Source organism: Caretta caretta, chromosome 14 (genome assembly GCF_965140235.1).
Source record: "Caretta caretta isolate rCarCar2 chromosome 14, rCarCar1.hap1, whole genome shotgun sequence".
NCBI classification, from domain to species: Eukaryota; Metazoa; Chordata; order Testudines; family Cheloniidae; genus Caretta; species Caretta caretta.
The window spans coordinates 9,084,780-9,110,423 of NC_134219.1; the positions used below are offsets into that span (position 1 = coordinate 9,084,780).

At 41.0% G+C, this 25,644-nt stretch overlaps 1 protein-coding gene across 1 annotated transcript in view; it reads left to right on the forward strand.

The window, feature by feature from the left end:
- The window catches only part of ERN1 (endoplasmic reticulum to nucleus signaling 1), a 63,014-nt gene that overhangs the window by 33,257 nt on the left and 4,113 nt on the right, over nucleotides 1–25,644 (forward strand). Inside the window, 16 exon segments of the mRNA XM_048819262.2 lie at nucleotides 6,877–6,910; nucleotides 7,805–7,877; nucleotides 9,439–9,511; nucleotides 11,153–11,275; nucleotides 12,213–12,314; nucleotides 14,074–14,335; nucleotides 14,676–14,754; nucleotides 16,195–16,357; nucleotides 17,161–17,279; nucleotides 17,757–17,948; nucleotides 18,706–18,910; nucleotides 20,072–20,162; nucleotides 20,539–20,728; nucleotides 23,850–23,949; nucleotides 24,586–24,785; nucleotides 25,351–25,498. Of these exon segments, the coding sequence (XP_048675219.2) occupies nucleotides 6,877–6,910; nucleotides 7,805–7,877; nucleotides 9,439–9,511; nucleotides 11,153–11,275; nucleotides 12,213–12,314; nucleotides 14,074–14,335; nucleotides 14,676–14,754; nucleotides 16,195–16,357; nucleotides 17,161–17,279; nucleotides 17,757–17,948; nucleotides 18,706–18,910; nucleotides 20,072–20,162; nucleotides 20,539–20,728; nucleotides 23,850–23,949; nucleotides 24,586–24,785; nucleotides 25,351–25,498 (2,154 nt within the window).

Below are 25,644 nucleotides of genomic sequence, written 5' to 3' on the forward strand. Positions count from 1 at the left end.
GGTAAAACCAGGGGCAATCATTATGTAAATGGACTCCCTGACTTTGTTGTTCTTGTAAGTGGGCCCTCAGAGGGAATCTAGAAGTAACCTCTTATTTCCTAACCCTTTATTTTTCCAGCCGATGGTTTTGTAATAGTAAAGATCTTTTTTGAAAAGAGTTGCAAAACTGGAAACTGGTTAAATGTCAAGGAATAAATTATTTTCTACTCCCGCATCATTAGGGCTATGCACTGAATGACCCCGCCGATCATTTTTTCCATCTCTACTCTGTGAGTTAGCTTTACTTTTGAGGGCTTTGACAGGACTGTGGCAGACGTGCAGCTGCTGTGTTTAATAATCTAGGAATAGTGAGATGTAATTATGTTGTGTAATGGTCAGTGAAGTGTTGTTATATATTGAATTATATGAATGTTTTGATCTAGTGTAATAGGGGCACTGTGCAAAAAAACAAGCAGGAAAGCAGCACAATAGATGTAGATAAGAAAATCTCCCAACAAATATGGGGAGCAATTACAGGACAAGGACATACGTCCAGGCTCCAGTTTGAAGTGAGACAGCTTTGCCAGGTTGGGAGCCTAGTGATCAAAGGGACACTGAACAGTTAAAAAGACTTGTGGGGGGGGGGGGAATAGGGGGGTAGTTGTCAGTTGCTGTCCAGGGAGAAAGGCTGACACAGACAGAGGCTGGAGTTTGAAGGAGCTGGGTCTTTCCTAGGTTCGGGGAATGGTGAGCCTCAGGCAGAAGCAGGCATGCATCTAGACGGGTTTATTGTTTTAAGATCCATTTTCTCTTAAATACTTTGGTTCTAAATAAATAATATGTTTCTTTAAGGAAGCTGTCTGTTTACTAGTTACTGCTGTCATTGTTCCCAGAGGAAATGGAACTGTAGGCTCGAAGATAAGTCAGGCCTGCAGAGGTAATCACGGTTGATCACAGGGAACTGCAGCCCAGGGTCTGGACTGAGAGTGGAAGAATTACGTGATTCCACCCCAAGAGAGAAGTGATGGCTCGAGGCCCAAGACCTGAGGGGGGTGCACTCAAAGAGCCTAGTAAATGTGACAGGGCCTTCTTCATTTTAGCCCATTAGGTAGAAAAAGCTTGACTTCAGTTCTGGTAGGCTAGTCTTCTTTATTTTACTAGTCTGCTTGTGCTAACATTGGAGCTACCAGAAGATGAGATATCAACCAAACCACATGACAGAGAGTAAGAAAAGTTCGCCCTCTTTCATAGGAAGGAAGTTTCACAAGGGCATTTAAACTTTAGTTAAAGATAATGTAAGTGTTAAGGAAATCAGAAAATTTGTTTCAACGGATGAATTGAGACAAGTGGATGTGCACAGCCAGTCTTTCTGGATAGACTGTATTACGGGTAAAGGAACAGAAAAGATTTTCCTCAGTCAGGTTATGCTCTGCTGCAGGCAGCCTCTGGAGTGAAAATGAATCAGATCTGTATTTTTGATACATAGGCAGCTGTTTCTTATGGTTCATATGGGACATTTAGGCAATGTTCTAGGAGGCCATTAATGGGATTGGTGTTTGGTTTTGTTTTTTGTGCAGTAAGTACTACAAAATTTCATGCCCCTTAAGTAGAACATCTTAATCTAGTCCACCTGCCTTGCTAATTTTGACTATTTACTAAATTAAATTACCATCACTGAGGGGGTAAGTAAAAGGTGGAATCACTAGTTCCTTTTCTTTGAGATAGAGCTTGAAATCACGATGCCAGGAAAGAAAGTTTTAAGAACTTTCTCACAGTCGTGGTGATATCTTTATAAGGATCTAACTGAAGTACTAGACAACATACTTTTTACATCACAGTAGAGCTCAGTATTTTCATAGCATTACAAGACTTTCTTTCCATATTTGGGGACATGCAACAGGAAAGATTGATTGAGGAAGGTGAGATGACATGAATTGGATTTCTGGTGTTGTGAGATTGTTCAGTATCTTGAAGGGAGTACTATTGGTTGATGAAATTGTCATGATTGACACTCTTTTCTAACAGCTTCACAAAGTTCTGAGCTTAAGGGGTGTGTGTGTGTAAGAGACAACATAAGAGATAGGAACACACACATGTTCCTTCTCTTATATTGCTTAGTTATAGTTGGTAGATAAAATCGCAGCATATTCTTGGGTTAAGAGACCTTAGGTAGTAGGAAAGGGGGAGGGGAGCTTTACTTTGAGCTGAGCCTTGAAGCGCATGCCTCTTGAGGAGGTTCTCCAGCATTACAAGATGAGTTGAACTCAAGGTCTTTTAGTCCACAAATGCTTTATGGAACTTACGCTGTTTGTAATTGAATTCTTCTAATTTTTTTGTGGGGAGAGAAGATCTACAGCTCTCTTTGCCTAAGGTTGTGGACAAGCCAGATGCAGACACTCCATATTAGAATCTAACCTTCCGACCGTTCCTGCAGCTGTACATTAGCTGAAAAACCCGAAATACTAATCTATATAAAGAAAAAGCACCACATCCTTTCCTGTTCCATTTAGAAGCAAGTTGTAAAGTAACACATAATGATGGATTTTGGCAGTAAGATTAGAGCAACCTTTAAATTAAAGGTGACGTTTGGAATTATCTTTGAGTGCATGCTATAGTATGTCGGTAAATAGTGTAATAGAAAAGTTGAAACTTGATTCAGATCTCACCAGTTATACACCATGTTTGTCAATGGGCTTACTCCTCACATTCAGATAAATAAGAGACCCTTAGACTAAAAATGTCTGAAAAGTTTAAAGGAAGAGTTGAGGCAAGAAATAGTCACCGAAGACCTTGTCTAGAGTAGGGAGTAAGTGATTTTTAAAATGCATAATGTTGTACTGAGTTTAATAAAAACCCAAAAAACAAATATACCATTTCAAAACCAAAGTGTACAGGTTTATCATCGTGAGCGATCACTTGAGGAAGCGATGATCATAGATAGGGCTTCTGGCAGCATTGCTCAAGTACTGTTGCTGAAGATAGACTGACAATATAAATCTTTTGAAATTACCAAAGGCAGCTTATGTCTTCCCACATCAGAAATTTCTGTACATAATCAGTTCATCAAGAACTTGCAAAGTCACTTGGTGTGTGCCTCAAGCAGTGCTTGTAACATTTAAATTAAAATTTGACTTAACAGAAGCATTTGCCATTTACTGCTGATTTATGATGCTCTCATATCACCAAATAACAATTTTTCCCCTTCTTGTGAGGTCATTGTGGCTATAAATACCTTAGCTTATGGTGGTCCTATCTCTTTCTCCCTTTAGTCTGTCTCACCTGGATTCAGATGGACACTTATGGTTTCTGATCACTCTTCACTTCACAGGGGTCTTTATTTTTTTATTGTTGAGTTGAACCAAACCCTACATCAGGCATCTCATGCTTTTTCTTTGCTATGCATCTTCAGTGAGGAGCTGATTGGGAAATCAGCTTCCCACAGCTCCCATTAGCTGGGAACGGCGAACCGCGGCCACTGGGAACTGTGAGCGGCCATAGCAGCGGACGCTTAGGTAAACAAAGCATCTCGCGACCCGACAGGGACTTACCCTGGACAAGCCACGAACCAAGTTTGGGAACCCCTGTATTAGATGGATTTAGATGGAAAGTTTACAGAGGATAACAAGCTGGGAGGGGTTGCAAGTGCTTTGGAGGATAGGATTAAAATTCAGAATGATCTGGACAAACTGGAGAAATGGTCTGAAGTAAATAGGATGAAATTCAATAAGGACAAATGCAGAGTATTCCAGTTAGGAAGGAACAATCAGTTGCACACATACAAAATAGGAAATGATTGCCTAGGAAGGAGTACTGTGGAAAGGAATCTGGGGGTCATAGTGGACCATAAGCTAAATATGAGTCAACAATGTGACACTGTTGCAAAAAAAGTGAACATTAGTTGGGGATCAGTCCCGCTTTGAGCAGGGGGTTGGACTAGATGACCTCCTGAGGTCCCTTCCAACCCTGATATTCTATGATTCTGTGAACATCATTCCGGGATGTATTAGTAGGAGTGTTGTAAGTAAGACACGAGAAATAATTCTCCTGCTCTACGCCGTGCTGATTAGGCCTCCACTGGAGTATTGCGTCCAGTTCTGGGCGCCACATTTCAGGAAAGATGTTGACAAATTGGAGAAAGTCCAGAGAAGAGCAACAAAAATGATTAAAGGTCTAGAAAACATGACCTATGAGGGAAGATTGAAAAAATTGGGTTTGTTCAGACCATTTTCTCCCCCGAACAGATGGAAAGGAGTTGTTGCAGTTTGTTGTTCTATGTAGTTGGGTGGAAAAATTATTCTGATAGAGCAGCTAAGTGAGTCCTAGTTGTGCTATTTCAAAGGTCTTTGAAACGTAATTGCTTTTGGGGCTCATGGGTCCACAACAAATCAGATATAGCAGTACATTATATTGCCAACTCTAGCTCTTGTCTAAACACTATCCCTGTCCTGCCGCGACCAACCATCATAGCTATGATAGTTCATCTTTAAGTAAATGATTGATTTAAGGAGGTAGTGTCCTGGTTTCTGCTTTCCATGACATACACAGGCTTCTGCAGTGGTTCTCAAACTATTGTACTGATGACCCATCTGAGCGCGACCCCCCCCCCCTTATAAATTAAAAACACTTTTTAAAAATATATTTAACACCATTATAAATGCTGGAGGCAAAGCGGGATTTGGGGTGGAGGTGACAGCTCGTGACCCCCCCCCCATCTAATAACCTCATGACCCCATGAGGGGTCCTGACCCCCAGTTTGAGAACCCCTGGACTAGTGTGTAGGGAGCATCAACACTTTATTGCCATGGCCTCCCTGGGCGATCTAATCTACAAGTGTAACATTGCTAAACAGCATAACAGAGTGCTGGCTTCACACCCATGAATTGGGTTTCTTCCAGAAGCTTTACGTGCTTTTGAATTAAATTGCTCTGTCTGCTTTAAGAAAGAACCTACTCAGTCATCTTTTAGGTTTCAAAAAGCAAACAAAACTCTGGATCCTGTTGTATTTTGAACTCTGTTGCTCTGTGGGGCTGTTTAGTGGAACGGAAGAAATGGCTGAAGGTGTGGGGGAAGCTCTGCTACTGTTCTTCAGATCTAGCAGTGTGTGCACTGCAATACATGGGGAGTGGAGGGACTTCAGGGGGTCCACAGGCACCCTGAATCATGAGTCTGTTGCCCTTATCTTGCATAGCTCTGCTATTACTGTAGTGTATTTGAAATCTCTAGTACATGTGCCAGCTTCCCAATCCAAGTCTCTCATAAGTGAATGTTTGAGCCCTTATTTCCTTCCTCTTGCATCATTTTGTTTCTGTGCGTGTGTGATGAGAGAACTGGTGTAAAAGATAAATAAGAGTTGCTTTTGGCAGTAGCTTGTTTGGTCTGTTTAATCTGTTTTCTTTATTGATTGAATTATTTTAAATTTTTATCTTTTGGGAGCAAGAACCTGTTGTGATCCCTACCTTCTGGTTTATCTAAGGAACTTTCTTACAGATGAGGGTGGAGGATGCATGCTTTGTGCACACAGTCCTCTTTCAAATGCTGTACACAAGAGTATATGCTGCACACTTGGGTATCTCTGTTGGTACCAGTATTGTGAACCCCAGGCCTTCAAATCTCAGGCCCCCCAAAGAGTATGAGGGAGAGCCTAAAAAAATCAGAAGATTAAAAAAACAAGCAGCTCAACCTTTTTTTTTTTTTTAATGTGCCTGCTTGTGAGAGCTTTTAGGAATCATGTTTTCAAGCTTTCCTCTGCATCCAAAAGGTCGAAAAATTTCCTTTTTAAAATGAAAGCTGTAATTGTCACGGAATCCCAGGGAATCCGGGATCGGGCTTCAAGAAAAATACTAAACACTGCAAGACGTGTAGTAAAATTGTGAGAGCTGGCAATGCTGAGGTGGTGAATAATGGACATTTGGGGAAGTTTCACTGGAGAAATCATTTACATGAACTTTTCCTAAAGTGTTCAGATGATCCTTTCTGTCACAGACAGGTGTGAAGGAGGTTCTTGGGACACTGTGGCTTTTTTTCAGTGACATTTTAATTTGGTATATTATTCCATATCCCATATATTTTCCCTTGGAGTAGGATGTTTAAGTCTCTATCTGCTTCCTGCTTAAATCAGTGGCTGTGTTGTTGTTGTTTTCAATGGGAGCAGAACCAAGTCCTCGGTTTACAAGTTGCATCATAAATTAAGTGTGAAGTTTGCTAAGGAAGTATATGCTTGCCTGCCTGCTTAGACACAGAATAGTGAGTGATCATAAAAAACAGATGAAAGAGGCATTAAGCAGGCCCTTTTGCATTCAGACATTAAGATTTATATTCTCCTCTCTCTAGTCTCCATGACCCGATAACGTTAATGAATGTTTACATGTGTTTAAATAAAATTGATGGTGGAATCCTGTCATTGTGGCTGCTTGGGAATTCTGATCAGCTTCCTTCTGGGCAGCCAAGGACCAGACACAAAGGAAGTTGTTTTTAGAAGAAGAGGTAGTTTTTTGCACTCTAGAAAGGTGCCTTTACATGCAGTGTAGTGTGCTTGTGGCCAAGGAAAGATACAGAGATGACTCATGACATGATGTGACACTGCTGCTTCATGCGAATCCCTCTCTGTTGATGGTTTTGGGAGTTACGTATTGAGAATGAGGAGTGCGGGATAGGACTGAGTACAAAGGTAGCTTTAGAAGGAGCAAAAGTGCCCTGCTGATGCTTACAGAGGTATACAATAACTTACAAGCCCTGTTTGCATTATCAGATGGGTGCTATGTTATGATGCTATACATTCCTATGGATGACTCCCTTAAACATCCAGCGTGGCTCGCAAAATGGTCAATCCTGGGGTTGGTATGAGTTCATGACTTTTAATTGCCTATACATTGACTCCCGCATGTTCTGTTTGTGCAGATCCTGTACTCCAGGTGCCAACACACGTGGAAGAGTAAGTCTCTCTTTCTCTGTTTACTTCAGCCCTCTATTGCTTGTTTGATTTTTCACTGACGTCATGAAGTTTGGTTTTAGTTTAAAATAGGGAACTGTCAAAATACCGCAGGTAACCAGACATGGGATTAAAGATTAAAAACTTTCCCTGTTTGTAGGATTCAAATGAAATGTCCTTCCTTCAGACTGTTTCTCTCCAAAAACCATGCTTGGAACACCTGTCTGGAACACAAGCAGGTTGACCATGCCTATTTCAGGATCACTGACTTGAACAGCCTGGGAAATAGCATAACCTGCTGGGGAACAGTGTTCAGATTCTAAACCTTTAGTTTCAGTACCTTATCTCAGTGGTTCTCAAACTGTGGGTCGGGGCCCCATTTTAATGGGGTCACCAGAGCCAAAGTCTGAGCCCAACAGCTTGAGGGCTTCAGCCCTGGGTGGCAGGGCTCAGGTTAAAGGTCCCCTGCCTGGGGCTGAAGTGCTTGGGCTTTGGCCCCTCCACACCCAGGGCAGTGGGGCTTGGGCAGGCTTTTTTGTGCTCCAGCTTTTGAGCCGCTTTTGTTTGTATATGTTACTGCTGGTTTTATTGCCACTATATATAAATTAGATTTGAACTATGATCCCTATACTGCAAGGCATTGTATTCATACTGGTCAACCCAGCTTCAGTTGGGCTAGGAACACTATTCACAATAGTTTAATAGGCTGTGCCCATTCTGATATTCATTCTCTTTGATGTTCAATTAATAAGTGTTTCGAACAACCAGATATTCTAAAGTCAACAAGCAGATGTCAAATGGTCTTCACCAGGACACACACACTGACCATTGCTGCTTATTGGTTTGGTGACAAGTGTAATGTGTTCAATTTATTTATAATCACTATTTAACTCATAGGCCAGCATTTCTTCCAGACCCAAACGATGGCAGTTTATATACACTTGGTGGCAAAAATAATGAAGGCTTAACTGTGAGTATATTTTGGTAGTGTCTAATCTGTCTACACATGCGCCCTAATTAGATTGCACAAAGGGTAGGTCCCTAAATTACTTTCCCAACTATCTGCTTTCCTGACAGCGTTGTAAAGTTCTGCAAGCTGCCCACATTTTGAATCATTTACTGGAAACAAGTATTTCTTGGGAAGGCCTGACAACATTGGCTAGTAAACGCTGTTCAGTGCCAGTACCAATTTTAGGATACAAATTCCTGGAATGACAACATTCAAGTTGCACTGCTTTCTGGTTCAAAGGGCCATCCTGTAGTTTAGGACAGGCAACATTTACAGCCTTCCTTGTGAGCTACAGAAAACCCCTTTGGCTTGAGGATACCAACAAAAGGCAGACCCGTTTGACCCACCTTTGATATTTTGTAGCACTTGCTAATGTAATGATGATGATAACACCACTTCTTTAGCACTCTCCAGATATTAAGTAATCCTCATAGCATCCTGGGAGGGAGAGGTATCCAGTACAGCACACACAGTTATGGCCTGAAAAAAATAAATTTTTTAGCAGTCCTATTGAGAAGTCCAACCCATATTAGGATAAATGTGGATTCTGTGCTGTCTCAAATAGCAGGTGCTGTTATAGCACTTAGTAAGCAGGTTAAACTGTGAACCCTTCCAAAATATTTGCATCGAAATAGTCAACCCCGCAGATGTCAGCTGAACACTTGAGTAAAGCAACAGCTTTATGATGAAACTCAGATAAAATGTTTGGCTTCCCACAAGTTTCTTTTCCTGGCAGCCGCTATGACTTCCTTTTAGAACTTTAACATTTTTTTTTATTTTTGAACAGAGAAGTATCTACTGACAGATTTTTTTCCTAATGCACCCAGATACGTGGCCTTAATTTGTGTTTGTATTTTTGGTGTTCTTTGTGGGTAGATCTAGGTAGCAATCGGTCCTGAACATCATGTTTCCTTTCACCTGTTAATCTCCTCAGGTAAAAATATTCGGGTTGGATGCATCATTGTAGATGTTCCATGTAGATGGAAGTAATTTCACTGTTTAAAGTCCTGGCCTCTCTTGTATTTGTGCAACACTTCTGTTTGTCACTTTTCTCTTCCTGATGAAGGCCTCTTAAAATCCTGGAAGGTTGTTCACCAAGTATGTAGATGTGATACGTGCCCAGGAGCATTATAGAATTTGGCGATCATAATAATTCATTGCCTTTTTAATAACACGGTTTGTATGAAGATCACTGAGCTTTGCAAATGCTAATGTTGCACCCTTGCAAGGCAGGTAAATATATGTATACTCATTAACAGATGGGGGAATTAAAGCACAGTGTTGGGACATGGTGCACAAGTCGGTGGTAGAGTTAGGAATAAAACCCAGGAGTCCTGGCCTCCAGTCTTCTGTGCTATAAATATTTCCTCCATTCCTGTTACATTTCTAGTAAAACACTGAGAAGTCCCCACATGAGCTGTATTGGTACCCTGTTCCCTTGAACACAACTGGGAAAATCGCACTAATTTCGAAGTGTAAAAATGTTATGATTTAAATGAGCTTTTTCATTTTTTTTTTCTAGAAACTTCCATTTACAATCCCCGAGCTAGTGCAAGCATCACCCTGTCGCAGTTCAGATGGGATTCTGTACATGGGTAAGTTCTAGTTAATCTCTCCATGGGTTAACTGATTTAGAAGATTGCAACATTACTCAACAGCAACTGACAAATACAAACTGCCTAAACCAGACAGAGCTCTCTTGCATGAAAATGTCATCTCAGCCTTGGCTGTTAATTAAAGCCTTTCGTAATGTTTTCTGATAGAGAATCTTGCACTTACTGACATGTGAAGATAAAAAGTCAACTGCCTTCCCTTAGAAGGAGAATAGCTTCTCAAACCACTGCATTGCCTTTAAAAAAAAAAAAAAGTTACTCTCCCACTACAGAAAATATAATTAACTTTATTCTGTGACACAAAAACATATTTAGCTCAGTTATATGGTATATTTAATCACCTTCTCATGCTTATAAATATACTTGCCTCAGCCAGCCAAAGGCCCCTGCCTACATTACAACTATAACTGAGTCAGGAAATCAAGTTACAACATGGTTCTAAGTTGTGGTGTAGGCGAGATCGAACTGGGGTACTGTCCTGGACGGTTCAGATCTGAAGCCTGGTTACATGGTCATGGCTAGGTTGAATCTACACTACAGCTTTTAACCATGTTGTAATCAGATCTCCTGATTCATTAATAATTAGCAAAAAGAAAAGGAGTACAGTGAGCTCTAGCTCACGAAAGCTTATGCTCAAATAAATTGGTTAGTCTCTAAGATGCCACAAGTAAGTACTCCTTTTCTTTTTGCGAATACAGACTAACACGGCTGTTACTCTGAAACCTGTCATTAATAGTTAGGGGGATTTACATTATTCTGCCTGGTTGGCATCTTTGGAGATGACACCACATCTGTTAAGACCTGGAGGAAATCTGCACTCTCTCCCTACCTTCTAGGTCTCCAGTTCACATCGCTCTGTTGAAAACTGTTGGGGAGGGGGGGGAAAGCAGGTAAACTATTTGATATTTCTAAACTAGGCTGCTACAGACTGTGGCTCTGATATTTGGGTTATTAGGACTAAAATCCCTTATCAATTTGGAATCATGGAATCATAGGGTTAGAAGGGACCGCAAGGGTCATCTAGTTTAACTCTCTGCCAAGATGCAGGATTTGGTATGTCTAAAACATCCAAGACAGATGACTCCAGTCTCCTTTTGAAAATCTCCAGCGAAGGAGCTTCCACAACCTCCCTAGGCAGTCTGTTCCATTGTCGTACTGTTCCTACATGTGTAGAAACTGATAATTCCTTCCCACCATACTGTGCTACAACAAACAGCACCTCCGTCTTCTTCCTCTCCTAGCATAAGGATTTTCAATCCTCAAAACTCTCTTCAGTAACCATTTGCCAATTGGATAGTGTGAATGTGATAACCTTATTTTACATGATAGTGCTTATAAAGATGTCATAGAAATGTTGTCACTATGCTTGCCAGTACCTGCTAGCAGTCAGTAACGTTAAATGAGGGGACAACAGTGTTGTTTGGTTTCTAGTTTTGGTTATTGTCCGAAATTATTTTGTTGAACAAAAAAAAACTTTTAAACATTTTCCATGAAAAAAATCCCAAACTATGGGCCCACTACAGAACTACTTCTCAAATCAAAAAAGCTTTTTCTAAGAGCCTGGATTTTGTATCTGAGTAATTTTCAGACTGAACAGTAATGCAGTTTAACTGGTGATTTCAGGAAAGAAGCAAGATATTTGGTATGTGATAGACCTCGTCACTGGGGAGAAACAGCAAACCTTAACGTCTTCATTTGCAGAAAGCCTTTGTCCATCAACATCCCTCCTGTATCTTGGGCGAACCGGTAAGACACTTTTCCCTCTACCACTTAAAAGAAAGTTTTTGGCTTTTTGGGTTCATTTTAAACCTAGTGCAGGCCCACAAAGGATAACCTTGTGATAATAAACTCAGGTTTGTTTAATCTCCTAGAATAACTTCTGGAGGTGGTGGCTTTACAATGTACACAGAAAAAATGATTTGCCTTCAGAGAGCAATGGAGATGTGCCATTTTATACATTCACAGACTAATGTGTGGTTTCTGCATATAGTGGTGTTTGTGTAAGTGATTCCTGGGGCTGACTCCCAAGCAAAGTGGCTTTTAAATTCTGTTAATTCAATGATGTACCATGCTAGCAGCTTTGTAGCCCTAATTGCATCTGAAGTTTTTGGTCCCCATGAATAAATGGGTTGGGGAAATGGAGAGACAGCAGCTGTCATACTGAAAATACAAATGCTCCGTTCTAGGTGAAATAGACCAAAGACCTATATTTGGGATGCCTCTCTGTAGGCTGTGTTTACAGATTTGCCATTAGATCTGTAGATTAATCTGTTTTTAAAACTATTTTTTAAAATGATCTTTATTGCGAAAATTCTGTTACAGAACATATTGCACCTAATTTTTAAATGCAGGGATTGGTTGTAGATAAAATTAGGTAGGAAGGCTACAGAAGAAGTCTTGGAGGAAGAAGCACAAAGAGCTGATAACATGGATTGGAGCACTGCCTACTGCTTTTTGTCTTCTGAGCTTCCTTTTGAGTAGTAGATTTCAGTGGAACAGAAATTAGTTTTGTCTTTAAGTTCCATGAGGTGTGACTATATCTCTTAGAGCCAGGAAAAACCTAAAAGAAGGCTAAAAACATGAAAAGCAGGATGTGTGTTGTCCTGAGAAGTGTCCGGCATGATGGGTGACTAGTTCTGTTGTCTCAAAGGATTATTTACACAGAGTGTGTATTTTTTAACAGAATACACTATTACAATGTATGATACCAAAAATAAGGAGCTCCGATGGAATGCCACCTACTTTGATTATGCAGCCACTGTACCTGATGAAGATGTGAAATACAGTAAGAACTTTGATCTTGTCCTTTGCATTTTTTTTCACTTTGCTATAGCTCCAATATCCTGACATTTTTCTCTGCAATGGGCAGAACCAGCTCCTCCCTCCCCCCGCCTCTGTATCTACACACTGATCTTTTTAAGTTGCTCTGCCCTACCCCCTTCCCTTCTCTCTCCTTTTACCCTCCCTCCCCCCTCCCCAATTCAGCCACATAGTCCTGGAGTCGCTTCTTCAATCTGATGGGAATCCTTTAACTTGTCCAATCAGGGAAAGGGTGGCCCTACTGCTCTGGCACAGATTTTTTGTGTGACCTTGGGCAAGTCACCTAATCTCTCAGTACCTCAGTTTCCATAGCTGTAAAATGGGATGATAATTCCCTGCTACATAAAGAGATTGAAAAGCTTAAATCATGTTTGTAAAGCTTGTTTACATCATCAGTTGGACATCACTAGAGAGATGATGATAACGTTTGTTTACAGCTATTGTGAGGAAGGGGAAATTTTGGAAGAGATAAGGCTAAGTTTATTAAAAACAGTGGGGCTTCATGTGGATCAGGAAAATGGCTCTGCCTGGTTGTGATCTAGAGAGAATAACTTTAAAACACACATGAAATTTGAAACTTGTCCTGTGGTATGGAAGAGAGCATCAGGTAAGTGAGTTAGAAATAAAAACAAGAACCTTCTAGTTCTGATTCCTAGTGGATATTTCTTCACCTTGCAAAACTATTGCACAATGGGAGCGAGCCCCCAAATTATGGTAAATCGCAAACTTTACATGGAATCAGTTACCTTCCCTTTCATCTTATTGGGAAATGTCTGCTGCTTTTCAGTGCTGATACTGTGTTTTTTTTAAAACAAACAAACAAATGTTTGACTCTGGAATAAGTAGCATTAAATCCCAATGTCACTGGGATTTCCCTGTAAATCTTGAATATTTCAGCCTAATTTATCAATGTCAAAGTTGTTTCTAATGGAAGTAATCAAAAAGAAATGTGCATGACATGGTTATGCTCTTTCATTCCCAGTTAAGGCCCCAGTCCTGCAATGCGATAATTCGTTGACTCAGGGGGGCTGTGTGCAGGTGCCGGGGCCTGCCCAAGCATACTGTGTTGCGGGATTGGGCTGTCTATATTTTCTGAATCTGGTCATTTAAAATAGAGCGCAGAAGAACTTTCAGCCTCTTAGCTGGGAATTCCCAGTTATACAGAAGTGTGTTGTCTTGTAATGTGTGTTTGGAGATACTGTGGTTTATATGATGATTATTCTGTATGTAGAGAAGAGGCAGGTCTGCAAGTCCTTAGAAGTATATGCTGAGGAGCCAAACTAAACAATATATTATTTCTACTGGTGAGAGAGAAGAATGTATTTACATCAGGATAATTTCGAGAACTCTTTAGCCCTAGTGAGTGGCTCGTCTTTTTCAATATAAAATGAACCAGTTTAAGGGCTTGTCCACACAGAGACTTAGTGTGTGAGGCAAGCCAAGGTGTGAATCTACAGCACAGTAGCTTGCTGTGCACTAACTGGCCATGCAGACCCTGCTGCCATGCACTAGCGCATAGTAGCAGGGTCCACACAGCCAGTTAGTGTGCAGTGAATGCACTATAGATTCACACTCTGGCTTGCCATGGATTACGTCTTCTTGTAGACGAGCCCTAACAGATTTTAGTAGCTCATTTAAGGTTCAAGTACTGTCAATGTATGTGTGTTACACTAGCCATGAATAAGCAGGAGACTCAAATAACCTCGTGTATTTGTATGTTTTAGAAATGTCCCACTTTGTATCTAACGGAGACGGGCTGGTGGTGACTGTGGATAGTGAGTCTGGGGATGTGCTGTGGATTCAGAATTATGGTTCCCCGGTGGTAGCTTTTTACATCTGGCAGCGTGAAGGACTACGGAAAGTAATGCACACAAATGTGGGAATAGAAACGCTGCGCTACCTGACCTTCATGTCTGGGGAGGTTGGACGCATCACTAAGTGGAAGTATCCTTTCCCAAAGGAAACGGAGACCAAGAGCAAGTTGACGTGAGTATAAATATTATAGTGAGAATAAAAGTTATAAGTATTGTTTTCAGAGTCTGACTGATGGTGCTTTGCAGTACTCTAATTAGAAATTGTGTTTCTATTCAATTACTTAATAGAGCTGCTGTTCTATAAATTGCAAGATAGTAGAAGGAGAGAATACATAATTGGCTCCTTGCTCTTTAACATTTACTGAACATTGTGTTTGTACAGGAATAAATAAATGCTGATCATGCCAGTGACTCAAATTGAAGTGTCTAAAACAGTGCATGACCAACTTTGTAACTCAGGTGGTAAAAACAGCCATTTGGAACTTTCTCCCTAACTTTTGTTGTTGTTCTAGACCTACGCTCTATGTAGGAAAATACTCAACGAGCTTGTATGCATCTCCATCAATGGTGCATGAAGGAGTGGCTATTGTGGTAAGTTAGATACTTCAGGACTTTGATACCATGTTTTGAAAAGCCCACCTTCTAGTATTAGGCATGGTTCTGTGCTGAACAGTTGAGAATTAATCCTTTATCAGGTCTCCCAATGTCTGGAGTATTTAGGCCCATCTCTAGTTATCATTTAAGGCTGTTTGTCCTGGCAAAACATTGGAAAACTCACAGCTTTGTCATAGCAAAAAATGCAAGTGTCAGTTTCAGCTGGGAAAAAATATATATATATATTTTTCAAATATACGGAGTGGTTTTTATTTTAAAATCTGCTAAGTACTTAAATTCATTCAAATGAGAAATAGACATAATACACACAGAATATAGATACAATGATTCTTTGTGTTATGGATTATTTAGTGATTCTCGATCTTGTTGTGATAAAGCATAATATGCTTTCCTAAATTACATGGTTTGATTGATATCTTGTCACTGTTCAACATTTCCCAGCTATAAAGGATAGGAATGCTGTACAGAAGACTTTTTGTGGGTAAGAAGCCCTGCACTGGTTACACTCCATTCATATTTGGAAAGGGATCTTCACAGCCATAAGGACTATAATCTTAGTTAAATAATAAAAGCAGTTCACAGAGGACTGCTGAGCAACTAGGACTTTTAAAGTAACAAATTACAAATCAAGGAAGCCACAGAAAACCATGAAAATTTGACAGTGCAACCTTCTTTCAAGAATGGTTTCCAGTGCTGTAAGTAATATTCAGTTATAGCTAGTCAGGAAGTGTGTCTGTCTGGCTGAGCTGGGACGGAAACTCTCTCACATCTGAACCAGAGCATGTGAGTTCAAGTAACGTATCAAGGCTGTTTCTACCACTATTCACAATGTGTTGTGGTTATTGATGTTAAAGTTGCCACCCAGTTCATACTGTTGAAAGCACCAACATTATGATGAGATGTTAAAGCAAGTTTCTGTTTGCTGGATTGTGGCTAGCCTGGGAGGAAGGTAAAGATCCTTTTTCCTATTTTTTTTTTTTTTTAAACAAGGTGGGGGGAGGCAACCCCACCTCCTAAGCAAGACTCCTTCTCTCAGTAATGCAGGATCTAACATCCAAGGCTGTGTGAACTATGGCTGAGGGTATAATGGCTCTCATGTTTACGTGCAGTTACTGCATTGCTGGCATGTAACTTGTTGCTTGCTAACACTCTCTGCCCCTACGGTATGAGAGGCATGGTATATGAAGTAAACCCCAAATTAAGGTGGAGCTTCCCACCTGTAATTTAGTAATAAAATATTTTGAGTTAAACATTTACTTAATTCCAAGGGAAAGCTTGTGGCATTTCTAATATGACTTTTGAGTTATGTCCCGTCTTTTGTCCGAGTTAGACTGGTAAATCTGTGAGGCTTTGTAAAGTGTTGTGGAGAGAGAGAGAGTGCTTTGTTAACTGTAAAATAAATCTCTGTCCTTTTAGCCCCGTGGTCGAGCCATACCTCTGTTAGAGGGCCCCAAAACAGAAGGAGTTACTATTGAAGACAATGGCGAGTGTGTTATCACTCCTAGTACGGATCTAAAATTTTCAGCAGGATTGAAAGAAAAGAAACTCAACTACTGGAGGAACCACTGGCTGTTAATAGGTACCAGGAAGTCAGTAATATTCCACCCGCTCTCTGTTGCACTGTCCTCTGGTGGACAAAAGCAATAATCCAAACTGAGATTATTGTTACCATATACAAAGTATTTTAAATTACATCCAAAACCACTACATTAAAAGATGCAAAGTCAAGCATTCAAAAGTTAGAGGATGCCAGAAATAAGTTTGCCTTACCACCCTAATTCGGCCCCCTTATGCATATGCATTATGATACAGTTTTTAATTACGTGATCATATCCTGTATTTTCCAAAGGCCCCTGTCTCATTCAGTGCACAGGATGGGCAATGCTCACTGAAAGGGTAGTTATTCAATATTTATTTTCAACAAGAGACAAAATCAGGGTCCAAATCTGCAGCCAGAGCCTGAGCACAAGTCCTGCTGAAGTCTGGCCATAATCAATACGTGCAGGTTTAGAGCCTTTAAGAGCAAGAGCATTGCTTCACTTCAAAGGGCATGTCACAGTTTTCAGATATATACCCAAATCTTCCAAGCTTTGGGTCATTCCACAGGGACAGTGCTCTGGCGTTAAGGTACATATAAGACAGCCTCATTTTATTCTAAACTGTCATAAACCACAGTATCTCCAAACACACATTACAAGACAGCACACTCCTGTATAACTGGGAATTCCCAGCTAAGAGGCTGAAAGTTCTTCTGCGCTCTATTCTGTGATGGCCTCAAGCCATTTTATTAATGCAAATAAGCCCTGAGTATTGCTTCTTGGCAGAGATACCAAAATCAAGCATGTTTGCCCTAAAAAGTAACAATTCTTGTTTTATTTAAAGGACACCATGAAACACCATTATCAGCCCCTACAAAAATACTGGAGAAATTTCCAAGCAGTTTGCCTAAACCGCATGAAAATGTGATTCCAGCTGACTCTGAAAAAGCCAGTTTTGAGGAGGTTTGTGAATAACCTGATCATATTACTGAATAACTGAAGAAGCCACTGGAAAATTACAGGGGAGGGAAATGAAAATTTTGGGAGAACTTGGACTCTGTAGGAAAAAGTGTAGGGAATTTTCCCAAGTTCTTTGTGGAAGTGCAGCACAGTACCCTCCCATGGAGTGTCATTGGCATTATTCTGTGTTATAGAACTCTTGATATCAGACTTAAAGCTGAGTCCTGCTTTCCTTGCACATACAAAACTCCCATTGTCTTCAGTGGAAATAGTCCATTGAATGAATGAACTGCAGGGTCCTCAGAAGATTGACCAATTTTGCTGTGAGCCACCATTACATCCAAGAGAGTCTTAGCACGTCATTAAGCTTTTAAGAAATGGTCCCGCATTGAAATGTACTGTACTAACAGCTGTACTAGCATATATAACGTACATTATCCATTGAGACTTTGAACTGATGGAGTCTTCTGTGTTTCCTAGGTTATTGGTATAGTTGAAGGTTCCTCAAAAGAATTGCCTCCTACCATTCCAAAGGACATTGAAGAGAAGCCCAGTCCACCTGTACCTCGGCCAGAGGCTCCCGTAGATTCCATGCTGAAAGACATGGCCACAATCATCCTGAGCACCTTTTTGTTTGTGGGCTGGGTAGCATTCGTCATCACCTGTCCAATGGTAATGCTGATTGAGCTTGATATTCTAGTGAATTCTGAGAAAGGGCTGTAATGTTTGGCAGCCTAGCCTGGTAAAGATGATGCAGGAGTTGGGGAGGAAAAGAGTCACGACTTCATAAAAGAAGGGCAATTCTGCTTTCTCCATTAGCTATCAGTAATAACTGTTATCACCATGATAACTCACAGATATGCAATCTGATAACTAAGGCTACTGCATGTTTGATGTGGCAGTGATTTCTGTGACACTTGAGACTTTTCCTATTCCACCTGCAAGACTCTTCCATGGATTTTTGCCCATAGTTATTTTGTGTGTGTGTTGCTTGCTTTTTTGGTCATGATCCAAAGACCATTGAATTTACCAGAAGATCCCCGCCCACATCCACTTCTCTGATCTTTGGATCAGGCCCTGTACCCTTTTACTGTTTAACGGTAGCTATTCAGTCTAAAGATGTTTTTCTAAGGGAAAATAAACTTCAGACTAATGGCATTTTTTGCTACAACAAACAACCAGCCTGAGTCATCAACCATGCTTTAAAAACGTATGATACGGTATAGAACAGTTTGGGTTACAGAGACTCTTTAACTGCCTTTCCAGAAATAAGTTAGGAGTCTGGCAATGAGAAGTTTTTCACTTAGAGGATAGTAGAATCTGCCTTTTCTGGATGCTGAGCCATGGACATGCCACCTTGTCTGCATGTCTATTGAGATTTTTATTCCTTCACTGCTGTGGTGTTAAGATCATCTCTTTCCTTCTGAAGAGTACGCAGCAACAGCAACTGCCCTTCAGTGCCCCCAGCGATCTCCCCCCAGAGGCAGACTTTTTGGACACCTCCTATGTGCAGATGGAGAGTTCGGCTACCAGCACGCCCAACGTGTCTCCCAAAGCATCAAACCACTCAGCGTATTCCAACCTCTCTGGCTCTGACACTGGGAGATGCCTCTCCACTGAGCAGGAAGCGGGAGGTAACGTTAATCTAACTTCTTTCATCGTACGTCCCAGTCAGAATTCAAATCAGAAAGTTTGTAACATTGCCCCCACTGCCAAAGGTAACAAAGCACAGCAAGGGGTGGAAGGACGACAAACATAGGATATTGACAATATTTCATAGATTAAGACCTGGAGGAACCAGTGTGACCCCCTGTTGTATAGCACAGGCCGGAGAACTTCCTCCTTTGATCCCTGCAGCAAGCCCAGGATTTCTGGCGGAGCTAGAACAACTGCTAGAAAGACATCGGGTCTTGAACCCTGATTTTTGTCCCCCCCTGGGTGTGTTCTCTCCAGCCCTATTCTGGAGCTCTTCTAGTGAGAGGCGACTTTTCAAATTCTTTTTTCAATGCTGACCACAAGTTTTTGTCATTTTAGGCTTAATCCTACCACTGACTTCACTAGAAGGTTTGCCTGGGTCAGGAGTGCAGGATTGGGCTGCTCACGGGCCATGTGCTCATTGGCATATTTGAAGTGGGTTGGCGGCCTCAGTCCAGACCCTAATGCAGAAAAATCCAGCTTGTTTAAAAAAATTGTTATATTGGCATTAATAGAAGCCAAGAATTGAGTGGACCACGGAAACTGGACTCTCCCCTCTCCTCTGCATGTTGTCTGTGGTCCCTCCAGGGAAGTAAGTTCCACCACGAGGGCAGCACAGTGCCTGCACCCACTCTGCAGCGCTGTCAGTTCGGTACCTTCCACCAATGCTACATTCACATAAGCATTTTAAAAACTGGAAAGGGCTTCTTGTCTCCTAAAAGCTGCTTGTCTCATGTATGTCCCCAGCCATGACCTTTTGTCAAAATTCCAAAGGGCTCCAGCCCCACTGGGGCTGTCCTGATCTGTGCACAGAATGTTCGAAATCATGAATTGGATAGTCTGGTGTCCAGCCACCCAGGTGCAGTTTGCATGCCCAAATCTGAATGTCAGCCTGTACAAAAACTTATCAGCAATGTATATGGAGTTTTGAAAGCCTGGCCCTAGATCTCCTCCCTCCCTCTTTCTTAGTTCTCAGTGTTGTGCATTTAAACTTGAAAGAGGAGGTTTTACATACCGACTCCATATGGATATGCAACTGCAAAGTGCTGACTTTTAAAATCTGCCTTAAATTAATCCTTTTGCTGCTTATTTTTGTTCAGATGAGGACACACGCATAGTAATGGTCGGCAAGATTTCATTTAGCCCGAAAAACGTACTGGGACATGGAGCTGAAGGAACAATTGTTTACAGGTACAAGACAATCCATGCATTTGATTTTAGAGCCCAATTAATGCCCCACTATTTTTTTGAATATTTTTAAAAAAATTCTTATGGTCTAATATGAATGGAAACATTCCCATGGGACTTTTAAAAGTAAGCACTCTGTCCGTGTGTGTGTGTGTGTGCCTCTTTTCTGCAGTGTCCCTTCACTAACAAAAATCCAGGGTTATGTCGTCATTTGTAAATGTTTGTTTGAAATGAAAGCATTGAACAGAAGCACCTTGTCCAATACTGGAGAAGTGCTTTTTAAATCTATCTGTGTGAGATGTGTTCCATGTAACCCACCTATCTCAGTGCACAAACTGACTCTAAGAGGTTTCTCTGCTATACGGTTCACTGTCTACAGAGGGACATTTGATAACAGAGATGTGGCGGTGAAAAGAATTCTCCCTGAATGCTTCAGCTTTGCTGACCGCGAAGTGCAGCTGCTGCGTGAGTCGGACGAGCACCCCAACGTGATCCGCTATTTCTGCACTGAGAAGGATAGGCAGTTTCAGTACATTGCCATAGAGCTCTGTGCTGCCACCTTACAGGAGGTAACAGGTCACTTACAAACATAAAAAATTGCTAAAGCAAAGAGCTTTGGCTGTGGGGTAAAGGCAGAGAGAAAAAACAGGCTGTGAAAGGCTTCTCAATGGCAGACTCTAAACTCTGCTCTGAGTCTGCAGTTCAGGCACCTGTTCTATGCAGACAACATTTCTGATGTTACCCAAATCACCATCTGTAATTGGTTATTTACTTTTACAACATAGTCGTTTGCTGTATGTGTAGTTAAGAGGCTTTCCTCCTTGTATCATCATCCCTTCAGTGTTATCACAGTCCAGGGTGAATCTGAGACAGCCCAATTTACTGTAATACTCTGGTATCCCAGAAGCAAAGAACACAGCCTCATGGGCTATACACAGTTGCTGTTTTCCTTCTATCTTGTAATCAGCAACTGTAATAAAGAGAAGGGGTATGGCATCAGTGTCCCAGTGCCTACCAGTGCTTGGGTGGTAAAACAGAAGAAGAAAACTTTTTCTTACCCTTCTTCCTCCCTGGCTTCCTCTGCCCAGACAACATTCCTTTTCCCCCTTTGCTGTGTGTTCCTGCCATTTGGCTTCCCAGCCCTCCCCAGGTCTCTGATATAAGAGAAGGGTCTATTGAACCTTCTATATGTGTTCTTGAAAAAGGCTCCTTCTCAGTCACTCTGTATCTCCCACCATGCGTAAGGCATCTGCTGCCCTCACTAGTAGCCTCTCTAAAATGTTGCTTCTTAAGGCTTTAGCTTGTCCTGAGAGCCGCCTTTTAAAGAAGCCCAGCAGCGTGAGTGTGGAGGTGGCGCATGTGCTAAGGAAAGCTTTGTGGGGGGAAGTGAGGCAAGGGCTTTGCTTAGCCTGGTGTGAGTAAGATGCTGGACACCTTGGCCTACCTACTTTCAGCCTCCACTGGGCAGTGCTAATGAGCAGCATTTGCTCAGAGTTGAATTCCTGTTGAAAGGTTTCTCTGAGCTAGGATAAAACCTAAACATAATTATGTTCCTTTAAAAACCAGGCCATCTAGGGAAACTGACGAGTAAAAGCTCCAGCTATCTTGGGCTCTCACTGTGGAAATAAGGGAGATTTAATACTGAGCAGTAGAGTAGAAAGCTAATGCTGTGCCAGTTTTTAAAAATAGTAAATGGGATGTCTTGGTAATTATAGGCCTGTCAGCCTGACATTGATTCCGGGCAAGTTAATGGAGCTCCTGATACTGGACTCAATTAATAAGAGGATGATGTAATTAATGCAAATCAGCATGAGCTTAGGGAAAATAGGTCCTGTCAAACTAACTTGATTTTTTTTTTTTTTTTTTGGATGAAATTACAAGTGTGGTTGATAAAGGTAATAGTGTTGACGTAATATACTTAGACTTCTGTAAAGCATTTGACTTGGTTGCTTAGGATCACAGGTACCCACACCACATTGTAATTAAAAAAACTAGAACAATATAAAATGTACTTGGCACACATTAAATGGATTAAAAATTGGCTAACAAATAGATCTCAAAATGTAATTGGAAATTCTCTTCAAGTGGGTGTTTTTTCAACCAGATCTTGCAGGGATTGGTTCTTGGCCCTATGCTATTTAACATTTTTATCAATGACCTAGAAGAAAACATAAAAGTCATCACTGATAAAGTTTGCAGATGACACAAAATTTGGGGGATTAAGAGGACAGGTCACCTATTCAGAGCAATCTGGGTCACTTGGTAAACTAGGTGCAAGCAAACAGTATGCATTTTAATATGACTAAATGTAAATGTATACACCTAGGAATAAAGAATATAGCCATACTTACAGAATGGGAGACTTCATCCTGCAAAGACGTGATCCTGGAAAAGATCTGGGGGTCCTGGCTGAACATGAACTCCCAGTATAACGCTGTGGCCAAAAGAGCTAATGCAATCCGGGGATACATAAAAAGGGGAATCTTAAGTCGGAATAGACAAGATATTTTACCATTATATTTGGCAGTGGTGTAACTGCTGCTGGAATACTGCATCCAATTCTGTTGTCCACAATTTGAGAATGATATTGATAAATTAGAGAGGGTTCGAAGAAGAGCCACAGGAATGATTAAAGGATTAGGAAACATGCGATATAGTGGTAGACTCAAAGAGCTCAATCCATTTAGCTTAATAAAGAGAAGATTAACGGGTGAGCTGATGACCGTGTATAAGTATCCATATGGGGAACAGATATTTAAGAATGGTCTTTTAATCTAGCAGAGAAGGTATAAAACGATCCAATGGCTTGAAGTTGAAGCCAGACAAATTCAGACTGGAAATAAGGTATAAATTTTTAATGGTAAGAGTAATTAGCCATTGGAACAGTTTACCAAGGGTCGTGTGGGATTCTCCATCACTGACCATTTTAAATCATGATTGCCTGTTTGTCGAAAAGATCTGCTCCAAGAATTATTTTGGGGAAGTTCTGTGGCCTGTGCTACACAGGTCAGACTACTATGAGTATGTACAGATAGCTGGGTTTTTGCTTTGGTGCCCAAACTGGGGGGAAAAAATTTAGTTGAGTGAAACCCAAAACACAAAGTTTAATTTAATTTTAGGGGCAGGAGTTAACCTTTTTAAAAATAAAATTGCAGTAAAATTCTAAATGAAAGGGGATTTTGAATGGAAAAATCATAACGTTATGTTTTGAAAATGTCAAAACTCATACACTTTGTTTTTTTTCAGAATTATTTTTTCAGGTGGGGGTGGAGTTTGACCCAAACCAGCAAATTTGACTCAAAGACACAAAGTTTCAGTCTGCATTTTTGGCAAAAATAAATAAATGCTGGGCTGAAAAAATTCACTCTGCTGATTTACTGGGCAATCTATTGCTCTTCACTTTTATTTGGGATCCCCTTGTAAATCAAAGTCCTTCATTTGAAGAGCATGCTGGAGTGGATCAGCACATGGGCTCTCTATGCAACAGGCTTGTGGAATTTTAGTACAGTATGATGTCTTAAAGTTCCCCTTTGTCTGTGGGATAGACTATAACCAGCTCTCATTAGATTGGGTAGAATTTACTTCTGTTGAGGGAGCTTTTCAGTGGCCTGGGATCTATGTAAAGACCAGTGTACAAAGAACATGCTGGGGTTTTAGGCTTACTTTCTGTTTTCCTTATATAATGTATAGTATGTGGAGCAGAAGGACTTCAGTCGCCATGGCTTACAGCCCATTAACCTACTGCAACAGACGACATCTGGTCTTGCTTATCTACACTCTCTCAATATTGGTAAGAAGGCCCTTCATTTCAATTTCAGGTTACTGTATGTTTTATTGGTTAAGAAGCAAAATAAGTCAGCCTAGTGCAGGGAGCTATGGCAGCCATGTAGTTTATTGCTGGGTGGCTGGGAGAAGTGGAGACCACTCATTCTTTTTCTTTCCTTTTTTAAATAATAATGCCATTCCATGATGCCCATTCACGAGTGGCCATGATAGAGCAGCACTGGGAACCAGGAAATCTAGCTTCATTCCCAGCTCTTCCACAGACTTGTATGTGACACAACCCCTCTATGCCTCAGTTTTCCCTAGCTGTAAAATGGGGATGATACTTCCCTGCTATATTAGCATTTGCTTTGAGCTTCTCAGCTGCTGTAGAAGTCGAATATAACAAATGATGGCTTTGGAATACCTGGGGATGTGTGGAGGTGGTGATGGTTCTAACAAGAACTTGCAAGATTTGAAAGAAATGGGGTAGAATAGGCATCCCAAATGAATAGGCAACAGGTGCCTTGAGCTTAAGCCTATAGATCCCTGACCGTTAACAAAAACTGCTTCAGTAATGTGAAAGGATTTCATTCCAAATAAATAAAACAATTAAAAATGCTCTTGGTGCTACCCGGTGTCAGTTAATTGGTGTTTGTATTAGTCCACAGGGATTTGAAACCTCATAATATCCTAATTTCAATGCCCAATGCCCATGGGAAGGTCAAAGCCATGATTTCAGACTTCGGCCTGTGTAAGAAGCTGGCAGTGGGCAGGCACAGTTTTAGCCGTCAGTCTGGTGTGCCAGGCACTGAAGGGTGGATCGCTCCAGAGATGCTGAGTGAAGATTGCAAAGAAAACCCTGTAAGTCAATCACATTTGTTCTTGTTCCGAGGGTTAGGAAAGTTCCATGGAGTGGGATTGGCAAGTGTCACACTGTTGCAGTCAGACCTTTACATCCACAGTTCATTGCCTCTTCATTCAAGCTAGTTTGGAACTAAAATGTCTGTGGACTAATTTTCAGAGGTTCTGAACACAACTAGCTCTTGTTGAGGGCTGAACTTTCTGATTAGTGGGCTATTACTGTATTATCCTGTTCCATATTTTGTAGTCCTAGTGAAATCAAAGTGATCACCCAAGGGGCCACCAAAAATCAGTTACTTACTCATGGTTGCTTTTAGCAATAGAATGGGATTGTACTAGAAAAGTGGGGATACTTTAAGTGGTCACTTAAGACAGGAGATGTTCTTGGAGGTGGGTTTAGTGCAGGATTTGCCATGTTCTAATTATTTTAGAATATTGTGGAGAGAAGTGTGATTATAGAAACTTCTGTTGTTCCCTCAGATGCACAACTGACTTGTGAAGTTGACCCAAAGTATTGAATAAACTATATTGTAATGTTGCTTATAAACCATATGTTCATTTGCAGACATACACTGTGGACATCTTTTCGGCTGGCTGTGTCTTCTATTACGTGGTATCTGAAGGCAGTCATCCCTTTGGCAAATCCCTGCAGCGGCAAGCCAACATTCTACTCGGTGTTTACAGTCTGGACTCCTTAAATTCAGAGAAGCATGGTAAGTAGATGGATGTTTTCCTACTCTGTTAAACTGTGCAGTGCTTTACATTTATTCTAGCTCCCAAAACACCAGTGGAAATGGTCTGAGACCTATGAATCACCATGACCCCAAAGTTGCAAATGTGAAGTACAAGCACCTGAAGT